This window comes from Chaetodon trifascialis, chromosome 18 (genome assembly GCF_039877785.1).
Source record: "Chaetodon trifascialis isolate fChaTrf1 chromosome 18, fChaTrf1.hap1, whole genome shotgun sequence".
Taxonomy (NCBI): domain Eukaryota; kingdom Metazoa; phylum Chordata; class Actinopteri; order Chaetodontiformes; family Chaetodontidae; genus Chaetodon; species Chaetodon trifascialis.
The window spans coordinates 17,715,130-17,738,466 of record NC_092073.1 but is presented as its reverse complement, the minus strand read 5'-3'; the positions used below and the strand labels follow the sequence as shown (position 1 = coordinate 17,738,466).

Below are 23,337 nucleotides of genomic sequence, written 5' to 3'. Positions count from 1 at the left end.
TCCAATGTATTATTTTTGTTTAACTAGAGTTGTTGTTTTTTTTTTCCATCTTTAGAGCTACAATAACTATCCATGTTCATCTATATAGAACATGTTGAAGTAAATGAAAGCATGGCCAGCTTGTCAATGCAGACAATTACTGATTTCGACGTTCCAAATTCAGTCACAATGAACCTACAGTATATCATAATAGTTACTCCACCTGCTCTTGAACACCAACTAACCACACAGACAAACATATAGGCAGCAAGAAACTCAGGGCTGGTACCAGGAGCGGCCTGCAGCATGTCTGGATCTATACCGTTCTACCAGAAGCACCATCGCCACTATGACCGTGGCTACCGCAGCAAGGAGACAGAGTCTAAGCTGAGCCAGTACCAGTCCAGCAGCAGATACGCTGGCAGCAGCACCTCCTCTACCAGCAGGAGCAGGGGGTAAGGAGGAGGAAGAGGATCATACCTTCATCAATCTTTGTCACAGGAAACCCCGACTGCTCCCCTTAACAACGTCACCCAGCTGATTAAGTTCACCTCCATTGCCCTTGCTGGATCCCTTCCCTGCCACAGCTTTGGGATTATCTCTCCTGCTAACCATCCTTCCCCTCCGCTCTTTCACTTTGATGGACCCTCACACACACCTGAGGACGGTCGCTCTTTATTCTGGCTGAAAACAGCTGAATCCTGCATGAAGCTCTCTGCATGCAGGCTCAGAGATGCCCTGTTTGCTTTTCTGCATGCTGACAAACGTTACCTTTAACACACCTTTTCCTAAATAACTACAATGACTATTTTGAAAACCCTTTGTTAGATAAGCTGTAAGGAAATGCACTCTTATGTAATGGCGGAGTTATGGTATATGGCACAGACCAAAATAGATTCTTGACCTGTGCATACCATGCTGGAGGGAAAGTGAAGAGTGACAGTTTGTCAGTTGTGTCCACTTGAAATCTGAACCCCTGTGCTGTGATTTTAATGTCTTTAAAACCTGATAGTGTTTGCATTAATTATTAAGTCTTGGGAATTTCATAGCTTCCCTTTATTTCCAACAGACATGAGGGGAGTCGTTGTTCATGAGTGGCCGTTTCTGTCGCCCAGCTTGGTGCAGTCCCTGCTGAAAGCATTGATCAGCATAAGAAAAACAAACCTGATGGTTGTGCTAACTTTGGTTTCATAGCTGATTCTCCAAACTGGAGATTTTCCACCATTTGTCAGGAGGAATAACAAAACAGCCAGTGAATGGGGATCCTATCCTTTACAGTGGCTGGCAAATCTTTAAATGCGCTGGCCCTGAGGGTGTGAACAGGTCAGAGGGCTTAGGTTTTACTCACAGCATCTGATCTTTGCCTTCACACTCACTGCTGGGCAGCCCACCAGCTCCTGAATCTGTGCGGAGAATTATGATATGATGCTGATTTAACAGTCAGGGTGGTCGCAGTTGTGTCGTTATTTCAAAGATGCGAATGCAGACATGAACATGGACTTTTGTTACATGAGATAACGTTTGCTGGACTTAAGTAATGAAACCGACGCTCCTCATGTTATAATCCACTTTTAACGGGAGTTGTTGCTGCCCTGATCCTGGAAAGTCAAGAGAATGTAAATGGTCAGAGCTAAAAGGACAGTGACCCAGATAGATACAGGAAAAATGAGGGCAGTCGCCTCGTCACCCTTCTTGCCCTTCTGGTTATCTCATACTGTGAGATCCCACCCCCACACTCTCACTGCTGTAGATAGTGTTGCCGCAGATAAACTCTGTGGCACCTGACCAAAAATCAAACTTGTCATCCCTTTATGTAATGTATTTTGGAAAGCACACAGAGAGATATAAATGCAGAGTGACTGTAGATTGCTGTATGTTTATAAGGATTCATAAGAAGCGTTATGTGAGTTGAGTTTGGGCCATAATATCAAGTGTACTCAAGCTTTGTGGCTCTGGTATGTGTTACCGTCATACTAGATTGCAGCAAAAGTGTCTCTTTGGTCTCTTAATGATTGAATATTTGGAAATACGCCTTTAAAAAAAGTGGTAAAAATGCAAATTATTCAAAACTAAACCATCAACACTACTTTCCCACTGAACCACCTACCCTCACCTTGGCTTTTCCCCCACATGTTGATGTTGTGTTATTAGTTGTGCTGTCTGGCTGAGAGTCGGGCTGACGGTATTCTATATGTCCCAGACTGAAAGTGTCTTCACACTCTGGGCTGGAGACGAGCAGACTGAGCCCTGTACCAAAGAGAGCCAAGCCAACTTACTTGGCTGTGGATAGAGAGAACCAAATCATCGGCTATGTAGTGCCTATCTTCAGGGGCAGGTAATGAACTTTTCACCACATAAATCTGGAGCTCCAAGAATGTTTTGCAAAGTTATTTCAGTTTTGTTGATATGCCTTGCTCCCCACATCCATCCCTGGCTCTGCTCTACGAACTCCTAGTCAAGAGTTTGCTTCAGGATTTTCGGATACAGAGGAAGCCAGGGTGAGGGAAACTGCTGCATACATGGCTCGCAGGGATTTGTTCACCAGTGGCCTGGAGATGGAGAGGTCAGAGCAGTTCTCCAGGAAGGAGGCCATGCGCGAGTCGGCCGAACGCATCTCTCTGAACAAAAGGGTCAGTGGGGGACTTCTCCATGGGACACCGTCCTATCAGTGCCCAGTTTAGACCTCAGTGTTTGTTCTGATGCCTCATGACATCACCGACGATGTCACAGCAGGAAGTCTCCGTCATGATGTCACTGATTGGCTTCTCTTACCTGTGACATCACAGTAGACATTCTGTTACATGACATCATAGGTGATAAAATAAAATACTGAAATTATACCTTTTAATTATACTTTTCATAAGTGCATGCTACTACTCTTGAGGATATTTGTAATTTTTTACATTTTTTAAAAGTACACTTAAGTACAGTTAAAAATACACTTTTAATAAGTACTTTGTAATACCATGTCAACTATTTAGAGGTACACTTTTTAAAAGCCACACTTATTTTTAAATTAATTAATTATGCAAAAAGTAAAAGTGTACTTGCAATTGTTTTTCTATACTTAAATTCTACTTGTAATACGCGAAAGTATACTAGTTTTGGACCTGGAATCGCAGGAATCGCAACATCTTGTTACTCTTTCATGTCATCACAGAGTAGCTTTTGTTACTTGTGACATCACAGTCAAGAAACATTTAAACATTTAAACCTTAACATTAGGTTATTGACAACAGTTATGTCATTTGAATAGTTGCATAACTGAGCATAATTAATTGCAGTACTGCTAAGGAACACTAAGTGCTTGTGGCTACTACTACTACTTGGTCACTACTACTTCTTGCACAAGAGAGTTATTTATGTCTCTGGGTGATTATGTGAAGTAGTACCCAGCCATTCATTCAGCATCATAAAAGCCACAGTGACCCCCCCCTCACTGTATTTATCTGTCTCCACTCTGCCAGCGAGTCTTACTACTGGGTGGTAAATTCCTCAGGAGATCGTGTTCCTTGAGACAGAGGGAAGCAGTGTCCCCATGGTGTTGTCATGATATGTGCTTAACGGATGCACAACTAGACAGGACCTCAACACCCGCAGCTATTCATAGGACCTCATGAACAACACACGCTCATAACACAAGTGCATTCATCTTGCATGTTTGAAACAAAGGAAATTAAGTTGGGATCTTGCTCAGTTTGTCTATGTAAAAGCTTTGTTTTTGCTTCAACCATGCATTGTGATTTCCTGGTGAAATTTTGTACGGTGTAACACTTCATACTTAGCAAAGGTACAACTGCCCTGAGTGATCCAGTGCTTAAGTACGGTTCTGTTTGTAGATCCATGAACACGAGGAGCACTTTAAGCGCATGAACGAAGACAGCCTGATGCATCCCCCGGAGTTTGTGATTAAACCACGCTCCCACACTGTGTGGGAGAAGCAGTGTGTGCGGCTGCATTGCACCGTCAGTGGCTGGCCCGACCCTCGAGTCGTTTGGTAGGTCGCATACATCACCTGTAGCAGAACCTCAGGTCTGTCCTTTCTGTCCCCTCGAAGTCCTCCACCCAGCTTTCACATCTTATTAGTTTCCTCTTGATTCTGTTTCATCCTCTTTAAATTCTTTCTGTTTCCTTTGTTCTGTCCTCTTTGATGTTTTCTGCCTCGCACGACAAGGTACAAAAACAATGTGGCCATTGACCCTCTTGCCAACCCTGGCAAGTATAAACTTGAGAGCAGATACAGCGTGCACTCACTGGAGATTAACAGGTAGGTGTAGCGCCTCCCATCCACGGTTCTCAAAATAAAGTCTTCCCAAGAAGTTATCTTTTGCCATAGTGTAATATCCAGAACAGTTGATTTTGTAGATCCAGAGGAAACATTGTGGAACATTGTAGCATCCCACTTAGCTCAGCAAAGGAGGAACAAATGATCTTTATCACATCCTATAGAATACATGGGCTGTAGTTTATATATTAGACTGCTGGTGTATGTACAGCACAGAGACCAACGCCACCTGGTGCAGATGACATCACCAATGGTGTCTATTTATTGCCAGAGTATTCCTGGCCAGGAGCTGTGGAACGCTTTGCAGTCGTGGGCTCATAGTTGGTATTATTTACATGCTTGGGAGGGCTGAGGTTGAGGTGGGGGGAGGGCACTGTACACGTGAATCCTTAAGAGATAGAATGTGCATATCATGGGCATTGATCAGCTGATGCTCTCCTCTTTCAGATGTGATTTTGATGACACGGCACAGTATCGTGTCTCTGCCATGAACTCCAAAGGAGAGCTGTCTGCATTTGCCTCCATCGTTGTTAAGAGTAGGTTTCACCACATCGTTAAACCATCACAGTGCAATGCACAGACAAACTCTCAAAAACAACTTTCATGATCACATACTTATTCAAAAACACAAGAAAATCACCAACAGTCAGTGCCATCAGTGTGTGAAGTAATACTTTCTCATTTACTGTAATACCAAAGACCTACTCTTATGTATGAATCGTGCTGTTCTCCGTAGGGTTCAAAGGTGAAATTGATGAGTCCCTGCCAGCACCCAGATGTAAGTGTGAATTTACACTGTGTTTGTTTTTATTTCTATTGTATGCTGTATTGTGGATTTAAAGCTGCAGAGTCACTCTCAGTCTATATTTGCTTGCTGCCCTTTATTTTTACACACTTTTGTGTTTTTCCTCCGTGGATATGGTTATTGTGGTACACAGTGTCTTGTTCTTCCACTTGATTTGCATGCAGTTGTCCCTCCACTTGTCTGCTATGCGTACAGAAACAGTTTGCGCAGTAATACCAAGCTCCGACTCAGCTGTCTCATGCTTTATCTGCAGATGGCCCAGTATCCGAGTATGGCATCACCTTCCAGACTCACATTGTTGATAAGTTTGGTGTCTCGTTTGGAAGAGAGGGTGAGACCATGAGTCTGGGGTGTACGGTCATCATTTACCCTGCCCTGCACCACTACCAGCCAGAGATCCAGTGGTACAGAGGAGGTAAGCAGACGACTCCAAACTGTGGATTATTGTGCTGTGCTGTTTTGGTATCTAAAACATATGAAATGAGTAGTATTATTAAACTAAAATGTTCTTTTTGCATGTTGTTTTATAAAGACTGATGTGTTAGTAGTACATATGACTGAGCTGCTCTTTGTCCTGTTGTGTTCCAGATGTTCTGCTGTCTCCCTCTAAATGGTACCACATGCACTGGAGTGGAGACAGAGCCACACTGACGCTCACACACCTCAACAAAGAGGATGAGGGGCTCTACACCCTGCGTGTCACCACCAAATCTGGATATGAGACCTACTCAGCGTATGTCTTTGTCAGAGGTGGGAACACCTTCCTGGAAATTTAGCGTATTGTGTCTCTAACTGGACTCCTTCAGAGGTGTCTATGCTGCAGACCACTGTACATATCTTGCTTCATGCATATTTAAAGAAGCCTTCCAACCCTTAAACCCATAGTATGGTACCTATCTAAGATATCCTTCCCACAGTCATTTTCTCTGCAGTCCCACTCAACAACAGCTTAATGCAGCCTGATCTTTGTTTTTGTCGAGTATGTCATCAGATCAAGGTCGAAGTCACAACAGCGTGTCCTCTGGCACCTGATGACAATACCACATTTAATAGTCAAAGCATTTGAATGTGAGTGAGTGGTTTTAAATAGGATATCTCTAATAGAGACACCGCTGAGTGGCAACTCCATGGCATCTGTTTGAATACCATGGAAAAAGCGGTCAGTGTAGCTTATCTTTGCTGCCTTCAGAGACAATCTGACCTTTAAAGCTGCAGCTTCTACACAAGTTGAGTATGAACACGCTAGAAAATAGACCCTGCTGTTCGGCCAGTAAAGAAAAGGCCAGGTACAGTCTCCATAACAAAACGCTATATGATCCTGGCTGCCATCAGGCTATTCTCAGAGGGCTCAGCCATGGAATGAGCCTGGCTGTGAGAGCAGATAGATTCTGTAAATATCTGCTTCAAGGAGAAACAATAGGCTGCCCAGTTTCCTTACTGCTCTTTGTGAGCGAACACACTCTGGGTACAGTTATCTCCTCCTGTTTTACCTCCTCATCTCACAGACAGGTCCTCTTAATCTTTGACTCTTTGAAAAGTATCATTTTGTCGATAAGATGCCTCTATAGGTGTTAAAATACAGGCTACATGTAGCAAATTAATGCATGCTCTTTCTCTATGATGTAACTCTGGTCTGTTGTAGACTTGACTACAGTTGATGCCCTGGATTTACCTTTGTGATTCTTTAAGAGTCACCTCTCTCATCCCCTTTCACTGCTGGGTGGGCTTCTGCTAATTCTGTCCTCCTGCCTCTGATCGCTCTCAGCTTGTGTTTAACTTGAGGACCAGAAACATTCCTGGCATCGAGCCCTGCAGCTACACAGTTCAGCACAGGCCACAGCCCACTTTAAAGTTCACCTGTGGGCATTGATGAAACCTCTGAAAACTCGTCTCATATTGACACATGTAGAAGATTTTCCATGAAAATGTTGTGACGGTTCTTGTTAGATGCTGATGCTGAGATTGAAGGAGCCCCCGGTGCCCCTCTGGATGTGCGCTGTCTGGATGTCAATAAGGATTACATTATTGTCACCTGGAAGCAGCCAGCTATCGATCGTGGTAACTCCATCTTGGGCTACTTTGTGGACAGGTCAGTCAGTGTGCTGCTGCCTGTTATTACTCTGACGCTGCTAAAAAAAAAAAAAATCCATCAGTTGTCTCACAGCAGCTCCATCTGGATAAAAACCCTCAAAGAGTTACTTCTACTCCTCTACATGTCATGTTGATACTTTAAGTAATTTTTGCTTATTACATATTTTGCATTAAGTACGTTTTTTTAATCCATGATTTTTACTTGTAGTAGAGTATTTTTACAGTGTTGTGTTAGTACTTGTACTTAAGTAAAGGTTCTGAATTCGTCCTCCCTGGTACACATAGCAGCTATGGTTTGGAAACTTCTATCAAACTTGTCAGATACCACAAAAAGAGGAGGAACAGAGACAATATGTTGTATTGCAGTACACTTTGACTGATATGTGAGAAAATACCAGGAGCAGTTCTTATCATTCAAGATATCTGAATAAAAACCCAGTATGTCAGACTTATATTGTAATATGTGTCCAGATGTGAGGTTGGAACCACCCACTGGATCCAGTGCAATGACACTCCGGTGAAGTTTGCCCGTTTCCCCGTCACCGGCCTGGTGGAGGGCCGCTCCTACACCTTCCGTGTGCGTGCTGTCAACAAGAGCGGCATGAGCCGCCCGTCCCGAGTCTCTGAGCCGGTGGCCGCCATGGACCCGGCTGATCGCGCCCGCATGAGAGGTACTTCACTGCATGTCTGCTCAAACACAGCCTGCCAGTCTGCTGTCCATATTCAAAGAGCTTTATCAGACACGCAGCTGTTATGTTTTTAAGGCATTCCCACTGCCAATACCTAAGATGAAATTCTGGTTGAATATCTTAGCAAAATGTAGAAATTTAAAGATTTCCATCAGATTTCACACAGTGATCATCTGTTTGCTGTCAGGTACCTCTGCTCCCTGGACCGGACAAATCATTGTCACAGAGGAGGAGCCTGCAGGTAGGAGATCTAATCTTTAACTCCAAGATTTACATCAGTCATGTCCACGACACCTGGTGACATAAAGGTCACATTTGTCCAGTATCCTGCAGTGAGGATGATGTGTTCAGGGGCCTGATCTCTTATCTTTTGACCATCAGAGGGCATCGTTCCCGGCAGACCTCTTGAGCTGCAGGTGACTGAAGCAACCAAGAACTATGTGGTGCTGAGCTGGAAGCCGCCTGGAGATAAAGGCCTTGAGGGTGTCATGTACTATGTGGAAAAAGTAAGTTAAAGCTATTTAACAACATATTCTTCCATGTTAACTGCAGTGTTTTTCTGACCTTGCGTCCTTGTTTGTCAGTGTGTCTCAGGCACAGACAGCTGGCAGAGGGTGAACACAGAGATCCCGGTCAAGTCTCCTCGCTTCGCCCTGTTCGACCTCGCTGAGGGGAAATCCTACAGCTTCCGTGTCCGCTGCTGCAACTCCGCCGGTGTCGGCGAGCCATCGGACCCAACAGAGGCCACCACTGTTGGCGACAAGCTCGGTCAGAAAACACATGAACACACATGCATCATAATGTTACGCTCTCAGTTAATAACCAAAAACATGAAATGTTCTGGTCCACAGATATCCCATCTGCCCCGGGAAAAGTTGTCCCGACCAGGAACACAGACACGTCAGTCGTTGTGTCTTGGGAAGCGTCCCGCGAGGCCAAAGAGTTGGTGGGATACTACATTGAGGGGAGTGTGGTGGGCAGCAATGTGTGGGAGCCATGCAACAACAAACCTGTGAATGCCACCAGGTGAAAGGACTCCTCTGTCTTTTTAACCCAGGGTTTCATTGGCCAGCTGTTTCATAGAAATGTGTCGCGGGTTCATTTGCAGGTTCATCTGCCACGGTCTGATGACGGGAGAGACATACGTGTTCAGGGTGAGGGCAGTGAACGCAGCAGGGCTCAGCCAGTTCTCCCAGGAGTCTGAGCCTGTGGAGGTGAAGGCTGCTATAGGTGAGTGAAACTGAGGGTCCGTGCCTCAATACGAGAAGCTACTGCAGTCAGAGGATAGTGAGAACGATACTTTATCCTGTTGTTTATATGTAAAAAAGATCAGTTTAATAATGCCTGTAAAGCAGCTGTTGGTGTTGTAGCTTGCATTTCTGGATTCATTTTGCTGTTCATGTATATTTTGTAGCTTCATTGGATTAAAACAGACAGACAGTTATGTTAGGATATATTGTGTCAGGATATTTCTATTATATACACAATAAATATTGAAGCACCTGTGATCAGGATTCATCACATTCTAGATTATACAGAGAGCACTGCAGCCAAAACATGGTTATTTTTTAATGATTTTAAAAGATAGAAAAATCTAATTTTTAAAACGATTAATTCTAGTCTATATTACCACCCAAAAACTTGACTTCTGAAATGCACTGAACACCACAGACTGATTAGTATAAATATTTGGTGGAATGTTCCTTTAAAGTGAGCCTAAATGTCTGTGGAAGAACTGGTATTTTCCTTCATATGTTGACATGATGTTGTAGGTTACCGCTGCTGTCTTCACTTCTTTACATCATCTGCATCTACACTCCCACACTCTCTCCACCATGGTTCCACTCTGTCACCCTGTCCCGTTATTCTGCACCGTTATGTGCCCCACCTACCCACCTCCCTGTCCACCAACATCCACCTCCCACCCTCCTCCTCCTCCTCCTCCTCCTCCCTGCACAGCCTGAGGCAGGGTCAGGACATGTAGACTTCCTCTAATTTGGGTCAGTGCGATCCAACTCAGCAGTTGTTACAAACCAGCCCACTGTCACACGTCACCACCCCCCATTTCCCTCACCTGTCCTGGGCACAAGACGTGTCGGCAACCCCCACATGGTGCTGAAGGTACCAGCACACACACCTGTCCCACCCCACTGAGCTCCTCTGCCTTAACCTCTGTCGTACCTGCTAACCTGCCGATGGTATTGTTCTGTTTGATGGTTAACTGAGTTTTAATGATTAATTATTTATAAAGTCTGAGATTAGTTAAAAATACACTCTTACTGCACATGACACACATACAGTGCTGCCAGATTTGCCTACTTTTTATGTCATTGGGTGGATAAAAATTGGGCGGCGTGAGATAATTTTGGACTGCCTGGGTGTTTTCCCCTGACAAAAAAAACTTAATATATTCCAATGCCTTGTACTTTGATTGAGACTGAAAGGGCACTGAGTTCAGTAGACTCACAATCAAGAATATGTAATATAATTTCAGTTCATTAAGATTAAGATTAAAGGCTTGAAAAAGCCAGCAGTGGAAGAAGTACTCCAATCCTTTACTTAAGTAAAAGTAAAAATAACATGGTCTAAAAATATTCCTTCACAAGTATAAGTCCTGATTTTAAAATGTTACATGAGTAAAAGTATTACCAGCAAAATGTACTTTAGGTATACGAAATAAAAGTGCTCATTATGCAGAATGGCTCTTTCATGAAGTTATATTATTAGAAAATACTACGTTATTAAGTTTTTAGATTTACATTATTAAGTTTTTATAAATAAAAAAGCTCTCTGACTGACTGACTGAAATCTGACTGGGCTGTTTGGTTTCAGTCAAATCTGTCAACACTATATATAAGGATGGACGATATGGTTGAAATCAACCACTTATTTTTCCACTGTTGTCCTTCATCAAAGAAAAAATCTCCTTACACATATAAAAACATGATCTCTAATGACTTAACTGAAAACCAATAAATGAAGACATTAAAGTGGAGCCCAGGCCCGACACTCACTGTGCACAACAGACCAATCCAGCTGCTGTGATACCTGTCATAGCTGCATGTGTTCCCTAAAGTCTCTCTGCATTTTTACTAACATACCTTTCAGCCTTTGGATGTCACTCATTCACTGGCCAGCTTTGTGCTGAGCCGCATGCTCTGGTTTCCCTTATGAAACACTCAGTAATGAAGCCAATGTATTTCTCTGCGCAGTCATGCAGGCGGACGTACTGCTAATGTCAGGAAGCACTTCTGCTTTGTTAAATTATGAAGAATGCGATGGGCTGCTATACTGCAAGTTCTACTACTACTACTACTAATATTCATTTTTAGAAAAACCGTGACATCTTAAAATAATTGCACTGCTGCATGTGAATTAGGTTATGATCTGCTGCAGCATTCAGTCTCTTCGTCTTTTGAGTGGAGGTGATGAAATCCATTGGCGTTGTTACTAAAGAGCAGTGTTTTTTCATAAAGGGTCGGTGCAAAGCCTGCACATCAACATTCATCAGCTATTCTACTTCACTCGTCTGCATGCTCTCATAATCCTAAATGAAGCTGACTCACCTCCTCACACGGATGTCACTTGTTGGCCATCTTGTCTTCATTTTTCCCTCCCAGTCAAATGAAGACATTTTACTGTATTTGATGAGCTGATGTACTGAATATTACTTTCTGCTTGTCTTCTCTTTGCTCTCTGAACTGATCTTGAGTCTGTCTTTTAAAAAGCCTCTTCTGCTCTTCTCTGCTAACTCCTGTAGGGGGCGGCATCCCTCATGGTGTGTTGCCGGAGATGGGGCCGGGGGGTAACGTGGGCCGACTAACCGAGCACAGGCCATGCTGGACGGGCACGCATGAAACTGTCCAGTCCCCCGCTGACACTAAGCTAAAGCTCAATAAAGCTCAGGCTGACACTGAAACCAGGGAGGGGGCCGGGGCTGCTAGCTCAGGCCTTGCGGGGCCTGACCCCATGGAGGGTAAAAGCAAAGGGGGCAAAAGAGGCAGCGTGTTCTGGGCCCCTGACCTGGCAAAAGACCTGGTCTCAGAGTCTGTGTCAGACTCAGTTTCTGACTCACTTACTGACATAGCTGCACACTTAGACCCAGTCCCTGCTGAGGTCCAGGATCAGACTGCAAAGGCAGTCAAAGAGCCTGAGACCAAACAGGCACATAAGTTCTCTGTAGGTGCTTCAGCTAATCGGGAGACAGCGAGGCCCCGGAGAGAGTCGTCAGGTGAGCACCGGTCAGAGATTTAAATCATCTCATCAGCTCCAAAACAAACCACAAAAAAATCCATCAGTCCCCCTCATTTATATTCTACCCTGACTGTACTGAGAAATAAGAGGAAGAGTTCCCTTCTTAAACTAGTTCTGCAAGGTTTTACTTTCACATTCACCTGCTTTCAACATGTAATTGGATTTTTCAAGTGCTTTGCTGGTATTCATCTCCTTAAGGTAAGTCACTGTGAAACACCAGTAAACTTTAACTCAGCACAGTCACGCTTGTCTGTAGTTTTGGTTCTGGTTTTGGACTTGCTTAGTCTGTTTCCTGTTTTATTTTGAAAGTTGACACTCCTCTTGTGTCATGTTTGGCTTTAATTCCTGCGTTGGTGCGTTGTCCCGCCTGTTTTCTGTGTTTTGCATTAGTTAATTAGTCTCTTGTATGTTACTTCATGCGTTTTCCCTCTTTCAGTTGTCGGGTCGTACTGTTACGATTTGGGGTTGGACCCAAATACAGGACGTCATCAGGCTGAGGCAAATCCAAAAACTCAGAAGAAATAAATATAAAAACTGAGCTCAGAACAAACTTAGCAACCAAACGCAGAGGACTTAACAACTGAAAGTGGGAAAACACATGACCTAAATACACAAGAGAGGTGAAACTAATTAGCGATCACAAAGGCGGAAAGGAGACAAAGGCAGGAAATAAAACTAAACATGACACATGAAGAGAGTGAACCTTCACCATAAAACTGAATCTCAAAGCCAAAGCCATAACAGGCCACCACTTTCCCACAACCTCCTCACTTGGTGGCTCGGCGTCAGTCACCTGGCACCTCAGGACCTGCCGTCACATTGTGTTCCCAAGAGCACTTTAACACACACACAAACACACACATAAGTATGTCATGGCAGGAGCCAGCTGATCACACCCTCTGCTTGAAAAGTGGGTCATCCAGCCGATGTGAGAGCAGGACGCTTGTGACCTGAGACATTTGGTAGCTCACTGTGTACTTCTTCAGATGTCCACCTCTCAGGCACTTTGACCAACTTCTCACCCCGAAATAGGGGAAGGTATCAAGTTCACGTGCCTATTTGTGATTGACAGGCCAATTTATTATCTCCGTGATACATGATCCTTTTTTCAAGAGACCTTTTGCTCACAGCCACTCCTTCATTCGAGTCTTAGAAATCACTTTGTCCTTTGCTGGAATGTCATATTTAACTAATATTAAGGAATAGTTTGACATTTTTGGAAATATTCATATCTGCTTTCTTGCCAAGAGTTAGACAAGATGATAGATGCCACTCTCATGTTGGTCTGTTAAATATGAAGCTACCAGCTAGCCAATTAGCTTAGCCTAGCATAAAGGCTTCAAACATGTGGAAACAGCTAGCTTGACTCCGTCCAAATTTAACAAAAATCAGCTGGCAGTACCTCGTAGCTCACTACTACTACTTAAATAACACTAAATTTTGTTCTTTAAAAGTGTGAAAATTACAAATTTACTGGGGGCTACATGCCGGATGTCAGATGTGTTGTTAGCCGTGGAGTGACTTCCTGGAGGCTTCGCTGGATGTCTGGTTTTTACACTTGGGTTTTGTGCAGACTAAACAAACAAGATACAACATGCTAATTAGTGCACTCAGTCAGGCCAAATGTTTCCCCCTGTTTTCCTGTCTTTATGCTAAGCTAAGCTAACCGTCTCCTGGCTGTAGCTTCATATTTGATGAGCAGAAATGAGAGAGGTATCAAGCTGGTCGTCTAATATTTAGCAAGTAAGCAAATAACTGTATTTCCCAAAATCTCAAGCTGTTTCTTTAAATCATAAATCATCCTGCAAAATCCTGATATAAAGGGTTATTAAAGGTGCAACCATGTTGTGGGTTTGACGGTATTCTGCTATAGCAGGTATTCACCCTATTGTCTTTAACCTTTACACAATCCAGTGGAGACATAATGTTTTTGGCCATGGAAGAAAGTGAGCTGTAATATAGTCAATACCTGCTGTAAACAGAGTAGTTCTCAGTAATGGGTTGCTGAAGCTCAAAAAACACAGTTTTATGGGAATCTCAAAGAACAAGATTATAGATAAATTAAAGCAGCTGGCTGGAGGTGTGATAATAAGTTTGGGAATTGAAAATATCACCTCATTCATTGTAGTGCTTCAGTTTCCCATTACTTCACCCTGTTCCCCAGCTGAGGCATTATGGTGTTAATTTGAGTTTTCTGTCATCTCAGCCTCCCCTACTCCACCCTATGGCATCACTGTCCTGGAGTGTGTACGCGACTCCATGGTGCTGGCCTGGAAGCAGCCAACCTTCATAGGCGGTGCTGACATCACCGGCTACTTTGTGGATTACCGTGAGGTCATCGATGGCGTTCCGGGAAAATGGCACGAGGGCAACATCAAGGCTGTCAGCGAGAGGGCCTACAGGGTGGGTTGAAATGAAATCCAAATGCAGGGTTCAGTCGATTTTAACCGGGCAATTTCATGAGCAAGGTTCTGTCTTTTCGTCTCCAGGTGTGTGACCTGAAGGAGAACAGGAAGTACCAGTTCCAGGTGCGGGCAGCCAACATGGCAGGTGTTGGCATCCCGTCATTGCCCAGTGACACCTTCCTGTGTGAGGAGTGGACCATCGCCGTGCCAGGTTGGGTAGACCACCTGTTTAACCCACTGAGAGAAGGCCAACATGAACGGGACACCCTTTAAAGAACATTAACAGTCATGTTGTCACCTCCTCAAAATTGACCACACCATCCATATATAACTCTGACATTGTATTTTAGTACTTAATAGAAGACATATAAATTAATTTAATGTTAAACTGATGGTTACAGTCAGAGATAAGATCACCAATTATAAAGAAGCATGAGAAAGCAGCATAAAAAACACAAAAGTCCCAAATGAAGCTTTAAAGCTATTGTACCTGTGAGGTGTTTAAGGACCTCTCGCGCAGCCTGATGTGTAATGCCGCTGTGTCTGTTTTGGACCGCAGGACCTCCTCATGACCTGCAGGTGAGAGAGGTGCGCAGCGACTCTGTGGTGCTGCTATGGAAACTGATGGTTACAGTCAGAGATAAGATCACCAATTATAAAGAAGCATGAGAAAGCAGCATAAAAAACACAAAAGTCCCAAATGAAGCTTTAAAGCTATTGTACCTGTGAGGTGTTTAAGGACCTCTCGCGCAGCCTGATGTGTAATGCCGCTGTGTCTGTTTTGGACCGCAGGACCTCCTCATGACCTGCAGGTGAGAGAGGTGCGCAGCGACTCTGTGGTGCTGCTATGGAAACCACCTGTCTACCAGGGCCGTGATCCGGTCAACGGGTTCTACGTGGACATCAAGGAGGCCGACGCGCCCGAGGAGGCCTGGAGAGGCGTCAACAACAAGGCTACGGAGAAGACCTACATCAAGGTCGCCATCATCGGGCTGATTGCTTTACTCTGAGGGATTTTTTATACACGTGTGGCAGCAGCTGGTGTGTAATCTGATTATTTTTCTGTAATTACTCAGATTAAGAATGTGAAGGAAGGAGAGACGTATGTGTTCCGTGTGCGCGCTCAGAATAAAGCCGGAGTTGGAAAAACCTCAGACGTGACAGAGCCGGTCCCAGCTGTGACCAAACCAGGTAGGAAAAATGTTCAACTCTGGTGAGCTGCCGGTGACGAGTGTCTTATAAACCAAGTATTTGACCTCTTCCTTCTCTGGGTTTCAGGCACTAAGGAGATAGTTGTTGATGTTGATGACGACGGTGTCATCTCCCTGAACTTTGAATGCTGTGACATGACCCCCGACTCCAAATTTGTGTGGTCCAAGAACTACGAGGAAATGACAGACTCGTCCCGCCTGACCGTAGAGACCAAGGGAAACAAGTGAGATGTCGCTTTCATCAGCACACCATCAATCAATATTCTCATCCATGACTTTCTACACTGTGCTTCTCCTGCAGGTCCAAAGCTGTGTTCAACACTCCTGGGGAGGAGGACATTGGCATTTACTCATGCCTGGTCACCCACACTGATGGTGCTTCATCCAGCTACACCCTCTCTGAGGAAGGTAAGCTCCAAAGCCCACAAGAACATCATACATTTCAAGAGGTAGATCATCAAATGAGTTTTTGCTTTTTGACCTCTGCTCATGAACCTCTCTCCCGTCTTTGTCAGAGCTGAAGAGGCTGCTGGAGATCAGTCATGACCACAAATTTCCCAGTGAGTGTTTCATGTCATCGCTGCTGTTTCTAAGTGTGTCATGGACTGGACTGTTTCCTGTGAGCTGCCTCTCTCTCTCTTTCTTCATCCCTCCTCGTCATAGTTATTCCCCTGAAGTCAGAGCTGGCTGTGGAGCTGATGGAGAAGGGTAAAGTCCGCTTTTGGCTGCAGGCGGACAAGATGTCAGCTAACGGCAAAGTGGATTACGTCTTCAATGATAATGTTCTCTCTCAGGGGGAGGTCAGTGAGCACAAAAGGAAATGAACCCTCAGTAATTAGTTTTTTGAGAGTGACAGTGTGCAGCTCAAACATAAATGTCACCATTTGAGGCACCAGATTTGGCTTCAAGCTGATTCATGTCTGTAGTTAAGAACAACAAAATAACAGTACAGATTAAAAACAAAATGCAAAGTTACACAAAGAAGACCACAGAAAGCAGGCGATGCAAAAATATACTCAAAATATTATTTTTTTGTGTGTATGATTTCATGTTTTTTTTTTGTGTGTAGAAATACAAGATGAACTTCGACAGGAACACCGGTGTGATTGAGATGGTCATGGAGTCTCTGACCCCGGCAGATGAGGGCACCTTCACCTTCCAGCTGCAGGACGGGAAAGCCACCAACCAGTCCAGCTTGGTACTGATAGGAGACGGTATGTCCAGTCAAACCAAACGAAAATATTACAAAATGTAAAAATCTATCCTCTTTTTTTGTTTAAACACTGTTTTAGTGGCTAAAACCCACAGAGAATCAGTGGGTACTTACTTAATGGCATAGAAATTTTAATTATTTAAATACTGATATCGTACTTACCCTCCAAAACCTGTGAAGTGTAGTATGCACACAGTTGTGCAACTCCGTTCTGCAAGCAAATGCACATTCTGGACACCAGAGGGGAGTAAAACATTTAAGAAAGGCTGTGATTGGGCTACTTTTTGTCAATCTAATGTGACGACACTGATTTCAAATTCCATTCATGTTATCACAGAATTTAAAAGCAGCCAAACGTGGTTACACTTTGTGGTCAGAGTTGGTCATATTGATTAAGGGTTTAACATTACGAACTCTTTATATTTGCAGTGTTCAAGCAGCTGCAGAAGGAATCAGAGTTCCAGAGGAAAGAATGGTTCAGAAAGCAAGGTATGACATGATTAGTGATGATTAGCTGATTAGTGCCTTGGTTCAGGTCAGTACTGATGTCTGGAAAGCAACACAAGCAAGCAAACAAAAAGCCCATCACAGTATCTGTACATGCTCTGATTTCCAGGTATATAACTGCCATGTTTGTTCTAGGTCCCCACTTCATCGAGTATTTGGGTTACGAGGTGACACCGGAGTGCTGCGTCGTGCTGAAATGCAAGGTGAGACAGAACTTTATGGACTCTTCATGTTGCACTCTTTCAAAGAAACACTGTCCTCATTTGTTTACATCCGTGTTGTTGTGCTACATTTCAGGTTGGCAACGTGAAGAAGGAGACCTCAGCCGTGTGGTACAAAGACGGCCGCGAGATCAAAGCAGACGAGCACCTCGGCTTCACCGAGGGGGTCCTGAAGCTGGAAATTGCTCAGGTGAGAACATAAGAGGAGAAACCTGTGTGAAGTCCGAATTTAAGTAAATATTCTATACATGTATATTTCTGTATTGCATCATTGTCACTGAGTTCATTTGCATATATGAATGTAAACGGTGGAATCCTTGCACAGAGATATATAAATACATGGATCCTTCACTCTTTATGGCATCCTTCACCTCAGTGTTGGTCTGCAAGATTTGAGTAAGTTGGAGTAAAACAAAAATGATCAAAATGTATTTTTTACTAATTACAGCTGGAAAGGTTTTATTAGAAATAACCAGCATTATCTGTCATTAAAACAAATATAACATCATATTTTAAGACCTAACAATGCCATTAAGTTAATTCACACAAAATTTTTGGACACCGTTGTCACACTCTCTCTCTCTCTCTCTCTCTCTCTCTCTCTCTCTCTCTCTCTCTCTCTCTCTCTCTCTCTCTCTAACTCCTCTGTCGTCTTCTTCTTCTTCTTCTTCTTCTTCTGTTTTAATTTGAGCTTTTCTCTCACACGTCATCTAACCCTCTCTTCAGTTCTGTGTCTCATTATCCTCATCCCACTGTATCGTCTCTAAACGTCTGTCCCAGTGGCGTTCAGTGACATGACATCCTGCCAGGTGGTCTAACATACTGTGTATAAACATGATGTCACATGTGTCCCATTTCAGCGCGACTCCCCCGCAGACTCAGCAGACTATGCCGGCAGCCTAATGTGGAGAAGACTAAAAGTTGGGAACAGTTATCTGTCAAGGGCCAGTGGCCCCTCTGGTTTTGCCGTTCTGCCTGAGAATGCTTTTTAAATAAATGTTTGTTTGTCTGTCTGTTGGCTTTTTTGCTCTTGCGTCTTATATGTGTTTTCTGCAGCATCCATAGCAGAAGAGAAAGCTTGCCTTTTCAGATGAATACAAATCATATTTCTTGTTTGCTGTTGTTTTGACGGCCGAATCTGACGCTCCTGCTCTCTCTGTCAGATCTCCAAGAAGGACTCTGGTGTGTACGAGGTTGTCCTGAAGGATGACAGAGGAAAGGACACTTCCACGTTGAATTTGACAGATCAAGGTAACCTCGCAGAGTCACGCACTAACATATCCAATCATCTCCTGACTGTAGCAAATATATCACTGTTTCTAACTTCTCCTCCAGGGTTCAAAGACTTGATGAATGAAGTTTTCAGTTTTATCGGTAAGAAAATTAACAATCTGCCCCCAAATAATATGATGCCTGATTAATTTTGAATTTGCATTTTAAATAAATCTTACTTAAATTGCAGCCAATTCCTCCACTCCGCTGAAGATCACAAGCACAGAACAGGGCATCCGAATCTACACCTTTGTCAGCTACTATAATGATTTACTCCAAGTCACATGGCACTACAAGTATGTTTTGTGTCTGCATTGCAGTCTGCGAGCGTGTGTACAAATTAATATGTTCCAGCTACTCTAGCTACTGCAATTAAGCTGTTTTCTTTAAAAAGGATAGCTTCATTTTGAGAGTAAATTGGTTAAATCTTGTGTTTTGGTAATTTTGTACCTTTAGCAAAATACTGCAGTGCTTTGTTCACCTGTAGTTGTCCTCATGTTCCTGTGTGTCCATGTCTTTATCGCCTCTCTGACAGGGACTCAGCCATCGCCTTCTCAGACCGTATCAAGAGCGGCGTGGTGGGAGAGCAGCTGTGGCTGCAGATCTCGGACCCCACAGAGAAAGACATGGGCAAATACGCCATCGAGTTCAATGACGGGAAAGGTGGCCTGAGGAGGACTGTTGAGCTGTCTGGTCAAGGTGAGACCAGCAGTGTAACTGAAGCTTCTATCTTAACCACAATGATTGTAAACTGCAGTTTGGGTGCAGACTGCAGAGACCAGTGTTTTTATATTTCATGACCCCTAATAGCATCAAAAGCAATAAATATTGTCTTTTTTGCTTTGCAGCATTTGACGATGCTTTTGCAGAATTCCAGAGACTCAAGTAAGTCACTAATTACTCAATAGTTATCACATTATTAGCTTTATAAAGCTGCTATCACAGCATGCACATTTTGTTCTGGCTGGAGGAAATACACGAGGAACTCTGCATGCAGATTAAGCCTGGACTTTCACTTCTGATTCTCAGCACCTTTGACCTAATTTGCCATCGCCTCTTTTTTTTTTGTCCTCAGAGCTGCTGCTATTGCAGAGAGAAGTAAGTGATGTTGTGTTTAAAGTGTTTTTTGGTAGATTTTAGACCTGGATGAAGTAGCTGCTGAATCATCAGGAAGGCCTGTCCTTCACATATTATTGGATGTATGGAGTTATGGAGTGAAGTAATACTGCAAAGACAGATCATACAGCCTTTATTCTTTCCTCCTAATACTTACAGATTCCTGTAAAATCAGCTTTAAGTTCCCACTGATTATGTTTATCATATACAGTGCATGCTAGTGTAAATATTAACATGTTTAATGAGCTTATGAATAAAAATGTCATCTTAAATTTAGAGACAAGACTCTGACTTTCTCATCTCAGATCTGGACTAAATATCTCTGACAGCACCGAAAAGTTTTGGAAAATTCACAATCCAATAGAAATTTTGATGACTTTTAGTCCAACATGGTTGTTTACTGTGTTGTTGTTCTTTTCTTACATGTGTGCATTTGCTCAAGGTATCCTTATTTTTCAGAACTTTTAGTTAATGTGATTGAAAGCGCCATAGAAATAAAGTGTATAGATTGTAATTGAGGTAACACTGCTTCTTTCAGATCGTGCTCGAGTAGCAGGAGGCCTGCCTGATGTGGTCACCATCCAGGAGGGCAAGGTAAACCGCTTCAGCTGATTCAGATGTTATGCTTAGACAGCACAGTGACAGTTATATGGAAACATCATGACGTGTCCTGTTAAATTGTCCTCAAGAAAAGCACTGAACCACTATCTGCCCTCTCATGGTGGCAGTTACTCTACTGTGTAATATTACAAGTGTGTGTTGCATGTTTGTCCCTCTACCAGGCCCTCAATCTCACCTGCAACATTTCGGGCGACCCTGTGCCAGAGGTCACCTGGCTGAAGAACGACAGGGAGATCACGTCCGATGAGCACTGCATCCTCAAGTTTGAGTCGGGCAAGTTTGCCAGCTTCACCATCACCGGCGTGAACACGTCGGACTCTGGCAAGTACAGCATCCTGGTGAAGAACAAGTACGGCACAGAGAGCGGGGACTTCACCGTAAGTGTCTTCATCCCCGAAGAGGCGGGCGGCAAGAAAAAATAAAAGCGGTCCAAATCTTGTCGTAAATATGTATAAATGAAAAACGCTGGAAACAGTTAAAGGAAGAGAAAGGCTTGAGGATGTGTTCGATGTTTTGTGCAGATTTTAAACTCTAGAGGTGCTGAATCTGAAATGAAATGTCCAAGAGTTCAGAGAGAAATCCAGAATGTGGGTATGATCTGTAACTCAAAATTAGAAATAATACGTACTCATTTGGTCCAATAATAACAAATCTGAATCGGCGTAAAAAGGTGTTTTTGACATCCAATGTCCAATCAGAAATGTCACTGATGCAGTTTTAGGTTTTCTTTGTGTAAAGCTGTAGCTAATTAATTTTACTCTTTACTTTGTTTCTCTTCGAGGAAAAAACAAAACATTACTTGACAATAGAAAGCCAAAGATAATAGAAGTCATTAAGTTAGTATGGAATGGCTATTAAAAAGCCAAATGAATGTTTTTCCATGTTTTAGCCTATTTGTTACAAATGATGCGTACTTATGATGATGATGATGATGATGATGATGCATACCAACCACTTAAAAACACTCTCAATAATATGAAATTGATCCCAGCTTGTCTAAGCATTTCACAAAGGCTTGAAACATGGTTGAGATACAGAACGTCTTCATTTCTTTAGATTCTGTAGGCCTCCACTGTTTCAGATGAGTTAGCACGTCTCAAAACTTTGACTCTCAGTTTACAATTCTTTATCTTTGCCGTCATTAGTTCCTGTGGCATTCAGTAGCAACGGCAGATGCACCACTAAAATGTTGAGTCATTTTCAAAGCAATGGCTCCTTTATTTTTGACGGGTACCCAAAAGATGCTGATTTCTAGATTTACTAAGCTATGGCTAGTTAACTAATTAAGCTAACGTTAGTTCTTTGAGTTGGGTAAAATTCCATCAACAACTGACTTTTTTAACTTATGTAATGTTTTCACTTTTAACATTACAGCAGAAAAGGGTTTTAGGATAAGGAGCAGCCAATGTATGTGGCAAGCGTTAACACTAGCTCCTCCCCAAATTTAGCCATTAGTGAGACAGGGCGGCTGAGGTTAGCCAGAGCTTTGCTAGCTTTGCATTTGGGACCTGTGTTGAGAGGAGAAATTCTACATAGTGGATTTTCAAGCTGTGAAATGGGCTTTTTAAATACCCTAGACACTACGCTCCTTATCTTTGGGAGTAATTCTGGGCCACATAACCGCTGTAGCTAGTAAGCTAGTTAGCTTAACATGCTTATGTTTTGGTTTTGGAAAGGTTCATCTAAGAAACCTCCACCTCAAGTACACAACATGTGTTGCAAATGGGCTAAAACATTGTAATGTTCCATTTCATCAAATTTTACATTTTGTCCTGTTTTATCATTATTCACAAGCGTTTAAATGTTGTGATCGTGACATCACCTCCATTGTCTCTCAGTCTGTAGACATTATTGTTCCTCACCACTGTTATCCCCTTCACAGTCCATCATTAATGATTATGATGCCTCCTTTATTTGTGACTATGATGATAACGATGCCACTGTAATGAAGACTGTTAGATCACTTTGCATCACTTCCTACTCCCCTGTTTCTTGATGAGACTAATAAAAACGAGCATGTTTTTCCCCACTTCCTCCTCCTCCTCCTCTTTGAGTTGTTTCACTTTGGGTTTGAACCTTCCGCATTTCACCGTTCACTCTGTTATTTCAGTTTACTCTTCCTTCTTTCACTCCCAGTCATGGTTTCTATAGACTTGGACTGCCCGAAGATCAACCACCAGCATGGAGACAACCCTTCTCTTCACTGTAATAACCACAGTGTGCTTGATTGATGATGCTCTGGAAAAAAAAACTAAAAAATAACCAGTAGATGAGCACAAACAGAGCAGGCAAAATCAAGCTCACTTGAGTGTAACTGAGAGAAAACTAATGATGTATCCCCTTGTTGTCTGGTAACCAGCATCCAACGGTGCTATCTCACTGTAGAAATGTATTTAAAGGTTATAAATAGTCATTTTTCTCATCAGTTTTATCATGAGTAGTACTGCTTTAGTGGACTGGAGGCCAATGTGCACGGCCAAGAAATAGTCCAGCACATAATCTCTATAAAACTCTATCTCTATGAGTTTTTGTACAATAAGAATATGTGTGGATTAGTGAGATCTAGAAGTGCTAGTAGGTAGATGTCTTTACCTTTGGACAGAGCCAGGCTAGCTGTTCCCCCCGTTTGCCATTTTTATGCTAAGCTAAGCTTCTATTGCTGTTTCTT

The 23,337-nt window shown here is 43.1% G+C and overlaps 1 protein-coding gene across 1 annotated transcript; it reads left to right on the top strand.

The window, feature by feature from the left end:
• Nucleotides 1-285: 285 nt before the first annotated feature.
• myom1b (myomesin 1b) lies at nt 286-22,697 on the top strand. The gene is made up of 37 exons (XM_070985915.1): nt 286-434; nt 2,180-2,314; nt 2,435-2,609; nt 3,819-3,976; nt 4,154-4,246; nt 4,712-4,800; nt 5,001-5,042; nt 5,323-5,484; nt 5,658-5,819; nt 7,017-7,158; nt 7,632-7,831; nt 8,037-8,090; nt 8,231-8,355; nt 8,434-8,617; nt 8,701-8,875; nt 8,958-9,079; nt 11,610-11,627; nt 14,310-14,506; nt 14,593-14,719; nt 15,301-15,485; nt 15,585-15,699; nt 15,787-15,943; nt 16,021-16,127; nt 16,235-16,279; nt 16,383-16,519; nt 16,789-16,933; nt 17,362-17,421; nt 17,575-17,642; nt 17,737-17,850; nt 18,824-18,911; nt 18,996-19,034; nt 19,123-19,228; nt 19,468-19,631; nt 19,781-19,817; nt 20,008-20,030; nt 20,587-20,642; nt 20,831-22,697. Exons 1-37 carry the CDS (start codon nt 286-288, stop codon nt 21,089-21,091), a joined length of 4,416 nt encoding a protein of 1,471 aa, XP_070842016.1. The 3' UTR covers nt 21,092-22,697.
• The last annotated feature ends 640 nt before the right edge of the window (nt 22,698-23,337 follow it).